General features: G+C 45.6%; 1 protein-coding gene across 8 annotated transcripts in view; it reads left to right on the plus strand.

Annotated features, from left to right (window-relative positions):
- huwe1 (HECT, UBA and WWE domain containing E3 ubiquitin protein ligase 1) overlaps window positions 1-19,641 on the plus strand; it is a 273,934-nt gene that overhangs the window by 50,471 nt on the left and 203,822 nt on the right. For all 8 annotated transcript variants that reach the window (XM_080182805.1, XM_080182808.1, XM_080182807.1 and 5 more), the window contains exon 2: window positions 6,695-6,767. In XM_080182805.1, the coding sequence (XP_080038931.1) occupies window positions 6,723-6,767 (45 nt within the window). In that variant the 5' untranslated portion in view covers window positions 6,695-6,722. The remainder of the gene's footprint in view (window positions 1-6,694; window positions 6,768-19,641) is intronic.

The raw sequence follows: 19,641 nt of genomic DNA on the forward strand, positions 1-19,641 counted from the left end.
AAAGAATCCATGGGATGTGGGCGTCACTGGCAAGGCCAGTATTTGTTGGCTAGCCCTCATTGCCCTTGAACTCTGTCTGGCGAAGGCCATTCGGAGCAGATGAATTAACCATATTGCTGCATGGAGCCTGGAGTCACATGTAGGTCAGACCAGGTAAGGACAACAGATTTCCTTCCCTAAAGGACAGTAGTGAAGCAGGCGGGATCTTACAACAATCACTGATAGTTTCACAGGCTACGTTAGTGACCAGCTTTCAATTCCAGATTTGCACTAATTCAATTTAAATTTCACCAGCTGCAATGGTGGGATTTGAACCTGTGTCCCCTCCCACAGTAATATCCCTGGGCCTCTGTATTACTAGTGCAGTTACGTTACCACTACATTGCATGATTCTGAAATCATCCTTGAAATGATTGAAATGCCCCTGTGCTGATTGAAGTGTGTGCAATTTGCACTGGGCAGTTGTGTTGCTTGAATGACTCCTGCTATTGTCTCCCTAGCCTATTAGCTTTCTTATCTGACTCAAAAACGGCATTGTTGGTTTTTGTGTATAAGTAAGTATATCTTTCGCGGATTCAAGTGGAGTAATGAAAATGTGGCTGCCCACTGTTATGCTGACAATGGAACCTGAGAAAGGAAAGTTGGTTAATCCCATTTACCGAAAAAGTCTTGGAATTGCAGCCAAGGAACAGTCTGTATGGCTCAATCTTGTCCATAAGTATTAGTTTTTATCCTTCATGCCTCTCCCCTCCCACTGTGCTATCTGTGTTCCTCAATTCCCCCCGCACTTCCTTTCACCATCCCCATACCTGATGTGAAACATTGATATGGCCCCCTGCTTGATTCACAAACTCTGGTGGCACGTTCCACTCTTTCGCAAATCTTCATTTTAAAAAAACAAGCTCTTTATTTCCCTCAGTTTCTCACATTTGATCTTTGTCTGTCTCTTCTGAAACTTGATAACATGTCCAAAGGAATTGAAGTTTTGGGGTGGGTGAAGGGATTATTGTAAGTTTAATTTTATCTGTTGCACAGCTTGTTGTATTGAATTAGCTTTTGGTTCAGCTGATCACAAGTCAGAAATGCTTTTTAATTTTTGTCAGGTCCCCACTATCTTCGCTTGTTGCTAATTTGTGACTGCCTTGATGGTTTAAAGTCCTTACTGCCTTTGGAACAGTCTAGTGTGGCTCTGTGTACACAGGTACAGAGACAGGATTTCAACTGCTGAGAAAATCTTGTTCAGCCTTGCTTGAGAGTTTGTGGGGTTGATCAAAGTGGGGCTTTAATCAAGCATAGTGTGCTGTACATTTAAGCTGAGTCTGCCCTTGGTGTATTTGGCTTCCACGGGTGATGGATATATGTACTCTTTGCACTGGCTGTGATTTGTAATCTCTGGTGGTTTGATGTTGGCTGAGTCATGAGGTTCTTGATGGTGCCATCAACATAAATACTTAAATAGGTTTTGTTATAAGGAGAAATGAGCAAAAATGACTATTGATTTATTGCTGTCTGGTTCCCCCTATGGATGCAACCTAGTAATAGGTAGTAAGTTTTCTTCTTCAGTACTGTACACACCTAGTGAGGGCGGTTTTGGTTTTTTCGGTTAACTGGAGTAGCTATCCTGTCCCTTGTTAAGCTTTGGTGAACTATTTTTCCGTGCCTATGCTCAAGGTTTGGCATCCATGTCGATGATCCAGCATGTCTTACAGAATCCTGTGGCAGGATTGTGTGGTGCTGTGGTCACTGTTCTCCTGAAGGCTGTGTAATTTGCTGCGGACAATCGTCTGTTTGAGGTTGTGTGGTTGTTTGAAGGCCAGAAGTGGGGGTGTGGGGATGGCCTTGGCGAGATGTTCATCTTCATCAATGACATGTTGAAGACTCCGGAGATGTCGTAGTGTCTCCGCTCCAGGGAAGTACTGGACGACGAAGCAACCTCTGCAAGACGTGCCGGATCATCGACACGGATGCCATCATCTCATGTGAGAACACCATCCACCAGGTACACTGTACATACCCTTGCAACTTCACCAACGTTGTGTACCTAACAACGTTGCAGGAAAGGATGTCCCGAGGCATAGTACACTGGGGAGACCATGCAGACACTACGACAACGGATGAATGAACACCACTTGACAATCACCAGGCAAGACTGTTCCCTTCCTGTTGGCGAATACTTCAGCAGTCACGGGCATTCGGTCTCTGATCCTCGGGTAAATGTTCTCCAAAGCGGCCTTCACGACAGCACAGAGTCGCTGAGCAGAGACTGATAGCCAAGTTCCACACACATGAGGACGGTCTCAACCAGGATCTTGGGTTCATGTCACACTATCTGTAACCCCCATGACTTGCCTGAACTTGCAACATCACACTTACTGTCCTGTCTGGAGACAGTATACATCTCTTTAACCTATGCTTAATGCTATTGCCACTCACGTCTGCACCTTTAAGACTTGAATAGCAAATTAGCTGTAAAGACTTGCATTCTAATCAGTTTTCTGTAAACTGTGTGTGCCTTTTATATGCCCTGTTTCTGATCAGAACTCTCCACTCACCTGACGAAGGAACAGCGTTCGGTAAGCTTATGGCGTTTACTATCAAATAAACCTGTTGGACTTTAACTTGGTGTTGTGAGACTTCTTACTGTGTTTACCCCAGTTCAATGCTGACATCTCCACATCATCACTGCAGTTGACAGAAAAACTTAAGTTAATCCTGATTGCCTCCAGCACTTCATTTTCCTGTAAATAACCATCTCAGATCCTTGTGCACTGGCTAAACAAGCAAGGAATGATTTTCTTTGTCACAGACTGGAGGCACCTCTGCCCACCAAGCACACTGTATACCAGTAGTTGCTTGTCTGGATACCTGTGGCCTTACTTGCGATTTGAAGATGTGCTTGGATTTGTTGAAGTGAAAATAGATGAATAATTGATGATGCTGCTTTGTGCCAGAACCATTTAAAGACTCTCAGACAGCCCAGTGTAGAAACTTCAGTTCAGGATTTGACAGGTGTAGCCTGAGTGCTGCTTGCTTATATGTCTGCCAGCACTGATTGTCGTGAGATGTGTGACATCTGTGTGATGGAGGTAGTCCTCAAGTCAGAGAATGGAGATAGAATTTGTGGGATACTCTAAAAGCCCAAGATCCACCACTTTGCTGTTGCATGTCTTGGGAGCTGTCAGTCGTCCTGGGAGTTGACTGATACAATCATGTAAGCTCAGGTTAAACGTGTTTATCACCCGGTTCAGAGTTCTAGTTTCCATCCGTGAAGGACTCAACATTAAGTCTGTTCTCCCTCCATGAATGTTGCCAGACCTGTTGAGCTTTACTGGCACTTTCTGCTTTTGTTGGACTTTCCTCCGGGATTGTATTCATTGCCTGCCATGTTGCCTTGTCTATTTTATTTTGGTCACAGGTGATGCTTTCTGGAAATTTGGGGAGTCGATCCACAACTTTGCCTCAAAGGTTGCTGGTCCAGTTTTTGGGACATCAGGCAGCTGGCCTCGTGGAGGCAGCCTCTTGCTGCTCAATCCAGAAATGGGAAAAGACTGAGCCCATGGCTGACCACTATGAAGCTGCACTGTTTCAGTATAATGGAGAATTTACTGCCAGCGCTATCATTCCTTCTGTTTATAATAGGCCGAAAGCATACATACTGGAGGATTACTAGCCTATACAGAACTAACAGGAGACAGTCCAGGAAGTGTACTTTTTTGTGTTATCGCTATTATCTCAGCACCATGAGATCAGGTCAACTAAAGTTTGTTGGTGTGCATCAGCCCTTTTAAAACAAAAACTAATTTCATCATTTGCAGTGAATTCTAAGTTGTGGCTTTTGTGCTGTATTGAAATGGTGAGAATCAGGACATAATGCTTCATGTTCAGCACACAGCACAAGAGAGTGAGACATCGTTACTGCAGAACTAGGAGGAAGAGTAGGCCACTTGGCCCCCTCGCAGACACTTGCACCACTCAGCAGGATTGTGGCTGATATTTGACTTCAGCCTTGTACTTCTCTTGGTGTCCAAAAACCTGCATACTTCAACTTGCAAATTCACCCTGAAGCATCCACAAACCTTTGGGATAGAGAATTCCAACCTCTTTCAGTACGATCACCTCTCGTTCCTCTAAACTCCAGGGAATGTTGGCCCCCAGTGCCCTGTACGTTAACATCCATGTTGTAGCTGCCACCTCACCTAGATCTGAAGCATTGAATTTCTGTGCGTTTCCCTCTGTCTGGTTGAGCTATTTTCTGTCGCCATTTTGTGGCTGACCAGGTCAGCTCTGTGGTCGTTGTCAGAGCAACTGGTGTGGGGTTGAACCTCTGCTGGCTGCAGTTGGTGCAGTGTGGCCAGTGCATAGGTCCATAGTTGTCGCACTGGCCCAAACACGATTGAATTTGTGCAAGTTTAATCGATGTAGCGAGCTTGGAGCCAGTTTCTGTCTGATGAACAGAACAATTTTGAACTCTTGGAAATTGTGTTGGCTTGTCCTGCGTGCGTACCGCTGTGTTGGCTTGTCCTGCGTGCGTACCGCTGTGTTGGCTTGTCCTGCGTGCGTACCGCTGTGTTGGCTTGTCCTGCGTGCGTACTGCTGTGTTGGCTTGTCCTGCGTGCGTACCGCTGTGTTGGCTTGTCCTGCGTGCGTACCGCTGTGTTGCACCCTTTTGCTCTGTTACTTATGGCCAGATGGTCCTCAAATGATTTGTTACTGAGGTGATTATTTGTTTTAAATTTGAGAAATGCAGGTGAATGTTCAGAGCATGATGCAGTACTTCACTAAGATGGAAGGATAATAGTAATGAGCCAGTAAGTTAACCCAGCCTCCTCTGGCTCGCTTGTGTGGGCTAGTCTTGATGTCTTGGGGTTCTTCAGCCTTCACTCATTAGAAACATAGAACATTACAGCAAAGTACAGGCCCTTCGACCCTCAACGTTGTGCCGAGCTATGTCCAATCCCAATATCAAGCTGTCCCCTCCCTATAATTCTGGAGTGCTCCATGTGCCTATCCAATAATCGCTTGAAAGTTCCTAAACTTTCATTGCAGTGTGTAAGAGTTTTGTGCCACTCTGGAACTGCCATGGCTGGTGAAAAATTGACAGTTGGGCTTTGATCATTCTGTGCTATTGTCAGTGTTCTGAGATGGCCTAGTTCAATTTGGAACCACCCTCCATGCTGCCAATCTGTCCACTCCACTTGCCCACCCTCCAGCTAACTGAAACTACTTTCTGGTGTATTTGTTTTGACGCAAATGTGCTGAAAGCTGATTTGAGGGCTCATAATCTCCTGATGTGATGTTGTGAGGAATTATTACAACATCACTCGGAGAATGGTGTTACTGTTGTAGTACTCTGTATGATTCAGGTTTGCCTTTGGAAAATGTTTGAAGTCATGCTCGATATTGTCCCAGCCCCGATGATCAATGATACTACTGGTTTGGGCCCGAGATGATTTTGAGTAGGCCAGATGGTTTTTGGATTTCACACAGGTCAAAAGCATGGCGCGTGAATGAAAGATGCCAAAATGGGCTCTGGTTTCCCTTGTGGGAAGGCTAACTTGTCTGTTTGGGGAGGGCTGGAATAGTTTTAGTGGCAGCCCTGATTTTGCCTCGCTGTTTGCAGATTGAGTGCAATGCAGTCAGACTACATTCAAAACCAGGCAGGGAGAGATGAGGCTCGAGGCCCCTCAAGCTGAACCTCCAGACAGTTTAAAGTTTGTTTATTAGTGTCACAAGTAGGCTTACATTAACACTGCAATGGGTTTACTGTGAAAATCCCCTAGTCACCACACTCCGGTGCCTGTCTGGATACACTGAGGGAGAATTTAGCATGGCCAATGAACCCTAATCAGCATGCCTTTTGGATTGAGGGGAGGAAAACCGGAGCACCCGGCGGAAACCTATGCAGACACTGGGAGACCATGCAAACTCACATAGACAGCAACCCAAGCTTGGAGTCAAACCCAGGCCTCTGGTGCTGTGAGGCAGCAGTGCTAACCACCCTTATATGCCACTGACAGAGAAGCACGTACACACCACACATACATTTGACAGGCAGTAGGCTGTATTTTGGCATGTGGTGCTCAGGTATGCTATACATGTGGCCAATTGCCAGGAGGGCAATGCATTGGGTCACAGAACTAATCACACCTGTGACAAATTTGGTGACACACGGTCACCTGTTCACCAACTTTTAATGGGCATGGTGGTTAGCTTTGTTTATACTGGCCTAACAGTCCAGATGAGACAGCTTCAACCCCCAACAAAACAACCTCTAACTGACTGTATTAAGTTTTAAAACTCAAAAGCCAAACCTGGAAGTAGCTGTATTAATTTTTTATGAAGTTTCATTCCTGTTCTTTCTGGGTAATCTGGCACTCGTTCCCAGTTTGAGTAGACAGGGGTCTGTCCCACAGTTAACCCTTCATTCTGGGCAGGGAGTGCGCACTATGTTCAGTGTGTTCCAAAAACAAATTCAATAATGTAAATATGGTTTCAGATGCAGTTAATGGTGCAGGAAACAAAATCAGAAGTGGGATACGTCCTTTGGCTTTACTTCTCCAAATGTTTTCTAAAAATTCCTCGTGGGTAGTAATCTTGTATTTTTTTTCACCACTGAAGAGATCCTCTGCATGTGCTTAATTTCAGAAATGATCAAACCTTGCTGCTTATTCAAACACCTCTCCTTTGTTCACAGAACTAGACTGTAGAAGCAGAAAGGAAAAATGAAAGTCGACAGAACCAAGCTGAAGAAAACGCCAACAGAAGCGGTGAGTTTGGAATTGTAAGGAAATCCCCCCCCGCTTCCCATCTCTGCAAGTGCTGATGGAAGGAATGATGTGACTTTGCTTAGCATGAGATTCCCTGAATTCAGAATTAAATATCAGGCTGCCTTTAGTGTAACCAGCTATGCTGTAGTCTGTGAGCATGTTAAGATCAGGAGAGGGAAGTTGGCTCATTCAATCCTTTGTGCCTACTTTTTGTCCCAGATCATAACTGACCTTTTTGTTAAGTAGCCTTTCCCGTGCTTTATTCCATGCCACCTCATAAAATGCATTATAGGGGATTGCAGGGGGATAGAGGGTGTTTTTGTGGCCGCCGTTGAAACTTCGGGATGATACGTTGCCTCCCTGGTGCTAGGGTCAAGGATGCCTTGGAGTGGTTGCAGAACATTCTGAAGGGAGAGGGTGAACAGCCAGTGGTCATGGTACACATCGGTATAAACAGCATAAGTTCCAAAGAAAAAGGGATGAGCTCCTAAAAGCAGAATATAGTGTCCTAGGAAGCAAGCTGAAGAGTAGGGCCCCAAAGGTAGTAATCTCAGGATTATTACCAGTGCCATGTGCAAGTCAGAATAGAAACAGCTGGATATAAAGGATGAATGCATGGCTGAAAAGATGGTGTGAGGGGGAGCATTTCACATTTCTGGAGCACTGAGAGCACTTCTGGGGGAGATGGCATCTGTACAAACTGGACATAAGAACATAAGAAATAGGAGCAGGAGTAGGCCATCTAGCCCCTCGAGCCTGCCCCGCCATTCAATAAGATCATGGCTGATCTGTCGTGGCTCAGTTCCACATTCCCGCCCTCTCCCCATGACCCTTAATCCCCTCTCCTATCAAAAACCTATCAACTCGCGTCTTAAAAATATTGAGCGAGGCAGCCTCCACCACTTCAACGGGCAGAGAATTCCAGAGATTCACCACCCTTTGAGTGAAGAAGTTCCTCCTCAACTCTGTTCTAAACCCCCCCCCTTTATCTTGAGGCTGTGCCCTCTAGTCCTACTGGCCTTTCTGAGCGGGAAGAGTCTCTCCACCTCTATCCTATCCATCCCATTCATCATCTTATACGTCTCAATGAGATCTCCCCTCATTCTTCTAAACTCTAACGAGTACAAGCCTTGTTTATTCAGCCTCTCCTCATAGTTCAACTCCCTCAACTCCAGAATCAGCCTAGTAAACCTCCTCTGCACTCCCTCCAAGGCCAAAATATCCTTGCATAAGTGCAGCGTCCAAAACTGCACACAGTACTCCAGCTGCGGCCTCACCAGTGCCCTATACAGCTGTAGCAAGACCTCCCTACTTTTATATTCAATCCCCTGCACTATGAAGGCCAGCATCCCATTTGCCTTCCTGACCACCTGCTGCACCTGCAAGCTGGGTTTTTGCGACTCATGCACAAGGACCCCAAGGTCCCTCTGCACTGTTGCATGCTGCAGTTTTTCGCCACGTAAGTAATAGTCCTTCCTACCATTATTCCTACCAAAGTGGACAACCTCACATTTGCCAGTTCCTGGCCCATTCGCCCAGCCTATCTAGATCCTTCTGTAGACTCTCCGCACCCTCCGCACAATTTGCCGTTCCACCAATCTTGGTGTCATCAGCAAATTTTGACACCATTCACTCGGTTCCCTCCTCCAGATCATCTATATAAATGGTAGATAGCTGAGGCCCCAGCACCGACTCCTGCGGCACTCCACTAGTCACCAACTGCCAATCCGAATAGCACCCATTGACCCCCACTCTCTGCCTCCTATTTGACAGCCAATCCTCTATCCACGCTAACACCCTACCCCCAACTCCATGCCCCCTGACCTTCTGCAATAACCTCTTGTGAGGCACCTTGTCAAACGCCTTCTGAAAATCAAGAAAGACCACATCCACCGGCTCTCCTCTATCCACCGCCCTAGGCGCATCCTCATAGAACTCCAATAAATTCGTCAGACACGACTTCCCCTTAACGAAACCGTGCTGCGTCTGCTCTACCAAACAATTCTCCTCAAGATGCCTCGCTATTTTCTCCTTGATGACGGATTCTAACATTTTACCTACAACAGACGTTAAACTAACCGGCCTATAATTCCCCGCCTTTTGCCTGCCACCCTTCTTAAACAACGGCGTAACATTAGCCGTTTTCCAATCTTCTGGCACTTCTCCGGAATCCAGTGACGTTTGGAAAATAATCACCAAGGCATCCGCTATCACCTCTGCCATTTCCTTCAGAACCCTTGGATGCATTCCATCCGGTCCTGGGGACTTGTCCACAATCAGCCCCTCCAGTCTGTCGAGCACCACCTCTCTAGTAACAATAATGTCATTCAGGCCCTCCACTCCTACCATCCTTCCCTCGCTAACACCCGGCAAATTATTCACGTCCTCCTCCATGAAGACCGAAACAAAAAAGTTATTCAGGGCCTCAGCCATTTCCCCATCCCCTACCACTAAGTCCCTCCTCTCATCCTGTAAGGGTCCAAAGTTCACCCTAGCCAGCCTCTTCCTTTTTTTGTATTTATAAAAACTCTTGCTATCCTTTTTTATATTAAGCGCTAGCCCAGCTTCATAGTTTATCCTACCTTTCTTTATCAACTTCTTTGTCATTCTTTGTTGACATTTAAACCTCTCCCAATCCTCTTCTCGCCCACTACTCTAAACGCATCCGCTTTTAATTCAACACTTTCCTTCACCTCCTTCGTTGTCCACAGCTGATTACCTCTCCTCCTCCTATCCTTTTTAACCATCGGAATAAATTTCTGCTGAGCACCAAGAAAGATCTCCTTAAAGATCCTCCACTGTTCCTCAGCAGACCTACCTTCCAACGCACTCCCCCAATCAACATTTGCCAATTCCTCTCTCATCCTACCGTACTCCCCTCTGTTCAAACAAAGGACACATGTCCGGGAACCCACTTTCTCCTCCTCCATCTGCATCAGAAACTCCACCATACAATGATCACTCTTCCCAAGAGGATCCTTCACCACAAGGTCCCTAATTCTACCCGCCTCATTACATAATACCAGATCCAAGATAGCTCGCTCCCTCGTCAGCTCCAACACACACTGTTCGAGGAAACTATCCCGGCAGCATTCCAGGAACAACTCCTCAAGCCCACCGCGTCCAACATGGGTCGACCAATCAATATGTAGATTGAAATCCCCCATAATTACCACCGTTCCATTCCTGCACGCCGCATTTATTTGCGCGTTAACAGCCCGCCCCACCTCCAGATCATTATTCGGGGGCCTATAAACGACACCCACCAGCGGACGGGTTATATGGGGGTTGGGAACCTCTGAAGTTTCAGAGGAGAGGGAATCAAGAACATTTATAGGTAGAGAAATCAAGGGCCAGAATCAGATAAGGCCACAGTAAAAAAAACAGTAGGGACAGGGCACAAAACATTAAAAGGGCTCACCTCAATTTCCTGTACCTGAATTCTTGGAGCATTTGAAACAAAATGGATGAATAAGTTGTGCAGATAGATGTAAAGAGGTATGATATAATTGGCATTATGGAGGCATGGCTCCAAGGTGACCAAGGATGGGAACTAATCATTGAGGGCTTTTCAGTGTTTAGGAAGAAAGGAGAGGAAAAAGTGGTGGAGTTGCAATGTTGATTAAACAAGATATTGATACGATATTGGGGAAAATATTAGCATAGATGATGTGGAATCCGTATGGGATGAGTTAAGAAACAACGAGGGAGCAAACAACATTCAAACTGTAATGGTAATATTGGGAAAAGCATCAGACAGGAAATCAGAAGCCTGTGTTAAAGGAACATCTGTGATTATGACAATTTTAATCTGCATATAGAATGGGAGAGTCAAATTTGTCACAGTAGCGGAGGAATTTCTGGAGAATATATGGAATGGATTTCTGGAGCAATATGTTGCGGAATCAACAAGGGAGCAGGCCATCTTGGACTGGGTGCTGTGCAATGAGAAAGGATTAGTTGGCAATCTAGTTGTGAGAGAACCCTTGGGGACGAATGACCATAATATGATAGAGTTCTTTGTCAAGGTGGATAGTGACGTAGTTAATTCTGAGACCAGGGTCCTGAATCTCAGCATGAGGCATGAATTGGCCATGATGGACTGGGAAACATTACTGAAAGGAAAGACAGTGGACAGGCAATGGCAGGCATTTAAAAAACAAATAAGTCCAGAAGTTGTTTATTCCTGTTTGGTGCAAGAATGGTCAGGGAACTGTGGCCAAACCATGGCTTACAAGGGAAGTTAGAGATAGTATCAGATTCAAGAAAGAAACATACAAATTGGTAAGAAAAAGCACTAGACCCAAGGATTGAGAGCAGTTTAAAATTCAGCAAAGGAGGACCAAGGGATTGATTAAGAATGGAAAAATAGAGTATGAAAGTAAGCTAGCAGGGAATATAAAAACTGACTCTAAAAGTTTCTATAGTTATATAACCAAAAAAATTGACAAAAATGAATGTCGAAGTGGAGAATTCATAACAGGGAATGAAGAAATGGCTGAGGAACGAAATTTGTACTTTGCTTCAGTTTTATCTGAGGAAGACATGAATAATGAACCAGAAGTTCCGAGAGAAATTGAGCGAAGGAAACCAGCATGAGTAGAGAAATGGTTTTGGGGAAATTGGTGGGATTGAAGGTGGATAAATCTCCAGGTCCTGATTTCATCTCAGAATACTTAAGGAAGTGGCCTTGGAAATTGTAGATCCATTGGTGATCAGTTCCAAAATTCTTCGGTCTCTGGAATAGTTTCTACAGATTGGAGGGTAGCTAATGTAAGCTATTCAAAAAGGGAGGCAGAGAGAAAATAGAGAATTATAGACCAGTGAGCCAAACGTTAGTACTGGGGAAGTTTCTAGAGTCCCTTATCAAGGATTTCATAACTCAGCATTTGGAAGGTATAATCAGACAAAGTCAGCATGGATTTACAAAAGGGAAATCATGCTTGACAAATGCATTGGAATTTTTTGAGGCTGTGACTGGTAGAGTTGATCAAGGAGAACCAGTGGATGTGGTCTATTTAGACTTCAGAAGGCTTTCAACCAAAGTGTCACATAACCAACTATTATGTAAAGTTAAAACATAGTGCAGGGAGGGATTGCAGGTAATATCTTGAGATGAATGGAAAGCTGATTAGCAGATAGGAAGCAAAGAGTTGGAATAAATGGTTCTTTTTCCAATTGGCAGTCAGTGATTAGTGAGGTTCCGCAGGGATCTGTGCTGGGACCCCAACTGTTCACATTATTTATCAGTGATTTGGAAGAGGGAACTGAATGTGTTATCTCCAGATTTGCAGATGATACAAAGTTGGATGGGAGGTTGAGCTGTGAGGAGGATGCAGAGATGCTGCAGTGTGATTTGGACAGGCTGAGTGTGTGGGAATCTGCGTGGCAGATGCAGTATAATGTGGATAAATGTGAGGGTATCCACTTTGGTAGCAATAATAGGAAGTCAGATTATTGAATGGGTGTAAATTGAGTGATGTGAATACTCAGCGAGACCATGGTGCATCAGTCGCTGAAAGTAAGCAAAATAAATGCACTGTGGATACTGGAATCTGAAACAAAACAGAAAAATGTGGGAAAATCTCAGCAGATTTGATAGCATTTGTGGACAGAGAACAGAGCCAATGTTTCGAGTCTAGATGACCCTTTGTCAGAGCTCACAGTTACAGCAGGCAATAAAGAAGGTAAATGGTATGTTGGCCTTCATAGTGTTGTGGGAAATTACAACTTCAGAGTCAGCCTGGGGGTGCAACAATACAGTTTTATTTAACGAAGCTTCATGGAGAAAAGGCACTGGCATTCCACAGTTCTGGGCAGCTACCTTCTCTCAATGATACAATAGGAGCGGTCCATCTTTATACCTTTTACACAATAGATGGACAGGACATTGTTTACACATCGTTGTAATCAAGTAGGTGAACGATCGTCAACACATCGTTTTGGACAGATACAGACATGAGCATTTTAATATCGCATTGTTCCACGAATGGACACACTTCCTCTTTATCAATCACTTAGTCTCGGTCTATTCGTACAATAATTATTTTTCCTGCATTTATGTATTCCTGTTCTCATTTGTGGCTAATCTCTCCATCAGACCCCATTGTCCTAGGACTGTCTTTATCTTTAAGGTGCCTGGCTTTCTGCAGTATTTGCTCCCCGTATGTTTAATTTTAAATAACTGTCTGTCCTGTATGTTTAAATTTCAAATAGCTGTCTGCGTTAAAAGTCAGTGCCCGCTTAATGTCTTTTAACCCTTCATGTGCCGGGCAGCTATTTTATGTATTTAAAATCATAAATCTTTATGATTTTTCTCCACCACGATAGTGAGAGGATTTGAGTGCAGTGATAGGGATGTTTTGCTGCAATTGTATAGGACGTTGGTGAGGTCGCACCTGGAGTATTGTGTACAGTTTTGGTCTCCTTACCTGAGGAAGGATGTCCTTGTTACAGAGGGAGCACAGCGAAGGTTTACCAGGCTGATTCCTGGGATGGCAGGTCTGTCATATGAGGAGAGACTGAGTCGGTTAGGATTATATTCACTGGAGTTTAGAAGGGGTGGGGGGGGGGGAATCTCATAGCAACTTATACAATTCTAACAGGATTAGACAGGGTAGATTCAGAAAGAATGTCCCTGATGATGGGGAGGTCCGGAACTGGAAGTCATAGTTTGAAGATGGGGTAAACCTTTTTGGACTGCTTGCAGATCATTTATAAAGACTGTAAGCAGTTGAGGTCCAAGGACTAATCCCTGTGGCACCCTACTTAGTTACACTTCAGTAAGAAGTCTCACAACTGCAGGTTAAAGTCCAACCAGTTTATTTGATAGTACAAAGAACAAACAACAAAGAACAACCCAGCACGGGAAACAGGCCCTTCGGCCCAACGAGCCCGCGCCGCCACATCGCCCTACACCTATTCTACCCTGCATGTCTACGAATGGGACCCTACTCAGTCAGATTCAGGGAAGAAATAGTGTCAATTTGGTGGAAACCAATTAGCCTAAGAGCACATCTTTGGGGTGTGGGAGGAAACCGGAGCGCCCGGAGGAAACCCACGCAACCACAGGGAGAATGCGCAAACTCCCACAGACACAGGCCCAAATCCATGTATCTGCACAGCTAGCAGTGCTAGTCACTGAGCTGTTGTGGAGCCCGTCTATCGGTCCAGGATCAAGCACACACACCGACATGAAGTACTAGGCCACTCCTGGACTTCCAAGAGCAGCACACGCACAACCCGCCGTGTGCATGCCCCTCGCTTGACACGAGGTGGACCTCCACCTGTGGAATAAAGACAAAACATATTAGTTATACAGCCTGCCCTTCCGGTGTCTCCCGAGGTTTAACCCTATTTAATAGCCCCTACCATATCCCTCCATTCCCGTTTCACTCATATGCCTATCTAACTGCATCTTAAACGAGTCCAACGTGCCTGCCTCCACCACCCTACTCGGTAGCGCATTCCAGACCCCCACAACTCTCTGTGTAAAGAACCTTCCTCTTACCTCCAAATTATACCTCCCCCCCCTCACCCTTAAGTGATGACCTCTTGTGTTCGTACCCAGTCTAGGGAGCAGTCTCTCACTATTAACTCTATCTATTCCCTTCAGTATCTTATATACCTCTATCATGTCCCCTCTCAATCTCCTTCTTTCCACCTGACACACCTGACCAAGGAACAGCGTTTCCGAAAGCTTGTGGGATTACTATCAAATAAACTGGTTGGACTTTTAACCTGGAGTTGTGAGACTTCTAACTGTGTTTACCCCAGTCCAATGCCGGCATCTCTACATCATAGTTACGCTTCAGCCAGAGAAAGACCCACTTATCCCGACCCTCTGCTTTCTGTCAGTCAGCCAATCCTCAGTCCCCTGTAATCTCACCTTCTGGATCAGTCTTTTATTCAGCACCTTGTCAAATGCGTTCTGGAAGTCCAGATATACCATATCCACAGGTTCCGCACTATCCACCTTGCTGGTTACGTCCTTAAAGAACTCAGCAAGTTTGTCAAGTATGACTTTCCCTTCATAAAACCATGCTGACAAAGGTGGATTGAGCTTTGTCTTTCCAAATACTTATTCACCTCCTCTTGAATGATTGATTCTATCAACTTCTCCACCACAGAGGTCAAGCTAACCGGCCTATAGTTTCCTACTTTTCACCCTCTCCCTTTTTGAATAAGAGCATCACATTAATGTGTTTCCAATGCACTGGAACTTTACCAGAATCCAAGGAATTTTGAAATATCATAAAATGTATCCACTATCTCTCCTTCCTAGAATGCAAGGCCATCAGGCCCCAGGGATTTATCTGCCTTTAATCCCATTAGATATTCAATATCTTCTCCCTCGTGAGTGTAATTGCGTCAAGTTCTTCTGTATTAACTGCAGCTTTGGAAAATGTTCATTATTCTCTACCACGAAGACAGAGGCAAAATCCTTCCTCTCTATGTTCCCCATTATTACCTCATCAGTATCATTTTCTAAAGGGCCAACATTTACTTAAGTTATTCTTTCTATAATTGTGATAGTTTTCAGAGTCACATTACAGTGATTGGCTTTCAATTTCAGATTTTTGTTAGTCGAATTTAAATTCCACCAGTTGCCGTGATGGCATTTGAACTTGTGTCCCAGGGCATTAGCCTGGATAATTGCCCATTACCGTACTGCTCCTGCACCATCTCCCCACATAGTGAAGATCTGCCATCATCTTACTAAATAGCGGTGGATTAAGCTAAAGGGGCTGAATGGCCACCACCTGCTTGCACCGTGGGCATCAGTGGGGAGGTAATGGTGTAGTGGTGTAATAATCTAGAGACTCAAGAATGCTCCAGGGATCTGGGTTCAAATCCCACCATGACAAACCGTGAAATTTGAAATCAATAAAATCAAAGTCTGAAATTTAAAGTTTATCGGACAGCATGAGACCATTGTCAATTGTCAGAAATAACCCATCTGGTTTACTATTGTCCTTTAGGGAAGGAAGTCTGCTGTCCTTAACCAGTCTGACCTACTTGTGACTCTAGATCCTGCAGCAATGTGGTTGACTCTGAAATGCTCCTCTAACATGGTCGACAAAGCCACTCAGTTCAAGGGGCAACTAAATATGGGCAGGGGATATGGCGGAGGTCTTGAATAACTTTTTTGTTTCGGTCTTCACGGAGGAGGACGTGAATAATTTGCCGGATGTTAGAGATGGAAAGGTGGTAGGACTTGGAGGGTCTCGATGACATTACTGTTACTAGAGAGGTGGTGCTCGACAGACTGGAGGGGCTGATTGTGGACAAGTCCCCAGGACCGGATGGAATGCATCCGAGGGTCCTGAAAGGAATGGCGGAGGTGATAGTGGATGCCTTGGTGGTTATTTTCCAGACGTCGCTGGATTCCGGGGGAAGTGCCGGAAGATTGGAAAACGGCTAATGTTACGCTGTTGTTTAAGAAGGGTGCCAGGCAAAAAGCGGGGAATTATAGGCCTGTTAGTTTAACGTCTGTTGTAGGTAAAATGTTAGAATCCGTCATCAAGGAGGAAATAGTGAGGCATCTTGAGGGGAACTACTTGATAGAGCAGACGCAGCACGGTTTCCTTAAAGGGAAGTCATGTCTGACAAGTTTACTGGAGTTCTATGAGGATGCGTCTAGGGCGGTGGATAGAGGAGAGCCGGTGGATGTGGTCTTTCTGGATTTTCAGAAGGCGTTTGACAAGGTACCTCACAAGAGGTTATTACAGAAGGTCAGGGGGCATGGAGTTGGGGGTAGGGTGTTAGCGTGGATAGAGGACTGGTTGTCAAATAGGAGGCAGAGAGTGGGGGTCAACGGGTGCTATTCGGATTGGCGGATGGTGACTAGTGGAGTGCCCCAGGGGTCGGTGCTGGGGCCTCAGCTACTTACCATTTATGTAGATGATCTGGAGGAGGGAACCGAGTGTAGGGTGTCGAAATTTGCTGATGACACCAAAATTAGTGGAAAGGCAAATTGTGCGGAGGGTGGGGAGAGTCTACAGAAGGATCTAGATAGGCTGGGCGAATGGGCCAGGAAATGGCAAATGGAATTTAGTGTTGGCAAGTGCGAGGTGGTCCACTTTGGTAGGAAGAATGGTAGGAAGGATTATTACGTGGAGAAAAACTGCAGCAGGTGACGGTGCAGAGGGACCTCGGGGTCCTTGTGCATGAGTCGGAAAAACCCAGCTTGCAGGTGCAGCAGGTGGTCAGGAAGGTGAATGGGATGCTGGCCTCATCGCGAGGGGGATTGAATATAAAAGTAGGGAGGTCTTGCTGCGGCTGTATAGGGCATTGGTGAGGCCGCAGCTGGAGTACTGTGTGCAGTTTTGGGCGCCGTACTTGCGCAAGGATATTTTGGCCGTGGAGGGAGTGCAGAGGAGGTTTACTAGGCTGTTGCTGGAGTTGAGGGGGTTGAACTATGAGGAGAGGCTGAATAGATTAGGCTTGTACTCGTTAGAGTTTAGAAGAATGAGGGGAGATCTCATTGAGACGTATAAGATGATGAATGGGATGGATAGGATAGAGGTGGAGAGACTCTTCCCGCTCAGAAAGGATAGTAGGACTAGGGGGCACAGCCTCAAGATAAAGGGGGGTGCGGTTTAGAACAGAGTTGAGGAAGAACTTCTTCACTCAAAGGGTGGTGAATCTCTGGAATTCTGTGCCCGTTGAAGTGGTGGAGGCTGCCTCGCTAAATATTTTTAAGACGCGGGTTGATGGGTTTTTGATAAGCGAGGGGACTAAGGGTTATGGGGAGAGGGCGGGAATGTGGAACTGAGCCACGACAGATCAGCCATGATCTTATTGAATGGCAGGGCAGGCTCGAAGGGCTAGTTGGCCTACTCCTGCTCCTATTTCTTATGTTCTTATGTTCTTATGTTTAGTGTTAGCTCAGCCAGTGTCACAATCTTCCTGTGAATGAATTAAAAAATAATCATGGGTGCCTGCTTCTGTTTGTACTCCATCACTGGCTCAATATTCTGTTCTTCCTCAACACAGAGGCATAGAGTTTTACTGCGCAGAAAGAGGCCCTTCGACCCATCGTGGTTGTGCCAGCTATCAAGCACTTATTTTTTCTAATTCTGTTTTCTAGCAATCAGTTAGTAGCTTTGCATCCTATGGTGTTTCAAGTGCTCATCTAAATACTACTTAAATGTTGCCAGTGTTCCCACCCCTACCACTCTTTAAGCTACTGAGTTCCAGATTCCCACCATCCTGTAGGTGGAAACGTATTTCCTCAAATCCCCTCTAAATCTCCTATCTCTGACCGTAAATTTACACTGCTTAATTATTGGCCTCTGTGCTAAGCGTAAAGTTTCTTCCCCTCTACCCTACCACTGCTTACTCTGTGAAATCCTCTCCCCTCAGACAGCAGTGGGGGCTGTGGACCATTGAATATGTACAAGGCTGAGTTAGACTGATTTTTGGTTAATCAGGTACGTCGAGTGCTGTGGTGGGGGAGGAGAGGCTCAAGGGGTCGAATGGCCTCCTCCTCCTAGATCATGTGGCCACTGCCGTTGGCATGGCGACAGTGCATCAAGGATGCTAAGTGATGAAACAGCAAGGGACCCAGCATCGATCCTGCAGAACAACACTGTCTCTTCCAGTCACAAAAACAACCTTTGACCATCACCCTCTGCTTCCTGCCATTAAGCCAATTTTGGATCCAGTTTGCCAAATTGTCCTGAATTCCTCGTGCTCTTCTTGGTCAGTCTCCCATGCTTCACTGAAGTCCATGTGGATCACATCAACTGCACTGCCCTCGTCGCTTAGCATCCTTGATGCACTGTCGCCACACCAACTGCAGTGGCTGCAAGATCTAGGAGCAAGAGGGGGCCATTCGGCCCCTCAATCCTATCCTTCCCCACCACCACCACCTCAGTACTCGATATACCTGGTTAATCAAAAATCAGCCTTGTACATATTCAGTGAGCCACAGCCCCCACTGTTGTCTGAGGGGAGAGGATTTCACAGACTAAGCACCCTCAGAGGGAAAAAAAAAATCCACTCATAGCCATCTTCAGTGGAGAGAGAGAGAGAGACCCTTATTCCAGAACTGTGACCCCCTTGCTGCCCTCCCGAATCTATGTGCTTCAGTGATATCACCTTCGTTCTTCTTAACTCCAAAGTTATGGGCCCAACCTGCTCACAAGACAGAACACCCCCCCCCGCCCATCCCAGCAACCCGGCCAGTAAAACGTTTTTGAACTGTTTTAAGAAGGTTCACCCGGACTGGAAATAAATGTGGCTTTGCCAGTGTCACCACACCTTGTTTTCAAAACATTTTAACACATGAGATAATAGTGCAGCAGTGCTCAAACTATAAGCAACAACTGTTCTTCAATTCAAGTATTTGTTGTGGCTCGAGGCAGGGTGCAGGGGTGGTGGTGGTGGATTCACAGTTCAGGAATAAGGGGGCCTCTCTCTCATTGAAAACAGACATGAGGGGATTTTTTTTCTCCGAAGGTGCTTAGTCTGTGGAATCCTCTCCCTCGATAGCAATCCGAAAGACGTGCTGGTTAGGGTGCATTGACCGTGCTAAATTCTCCCTGTGTACCCTAACAAGCGTCAGTGTGTGGAAAGAAGGGGATTTCCACAGTAACTTTATTGCAGTGTTAATGTAAGCCTATTTGCGACACTAATAAATAAACTTGAATAAACTTAAAACTTAAAATTAAAATATTGCAAGCAATTGAGTAAGCTGTAGCATACATTTCTGTTGTGCACCACTGTGGTTCTCCTCTATCTACTTTCCTTGCCCCCTCTCAACGCTTCCCAATCCCCTTTGGCCTTCAGCAAGCTGTGTTTAAGAGCAGGCTTATTCTGCTGCGTGCAGGTCAGGTGACTGCTTGCAAATACCCACTCCCACTGTCTA

Source organism: Carcharhinus amblyrhynchos, unplaced genomic scaffold (genome assembly GCF_965287045.1).
Source record: "Carcharhinus amblyrhynchos unplaced genomic scaffold, sCarAmb.v2.hapA scaffold_90, whole genome shotgun sequence".
Lineage (NCBI taxonomy): Eukaryota > Metazoa > Chordata > Chondrichthyes > Carcharhiniformes > Carcharhinidae > Carcharhinus > Carcharhinus amblyrhynchos.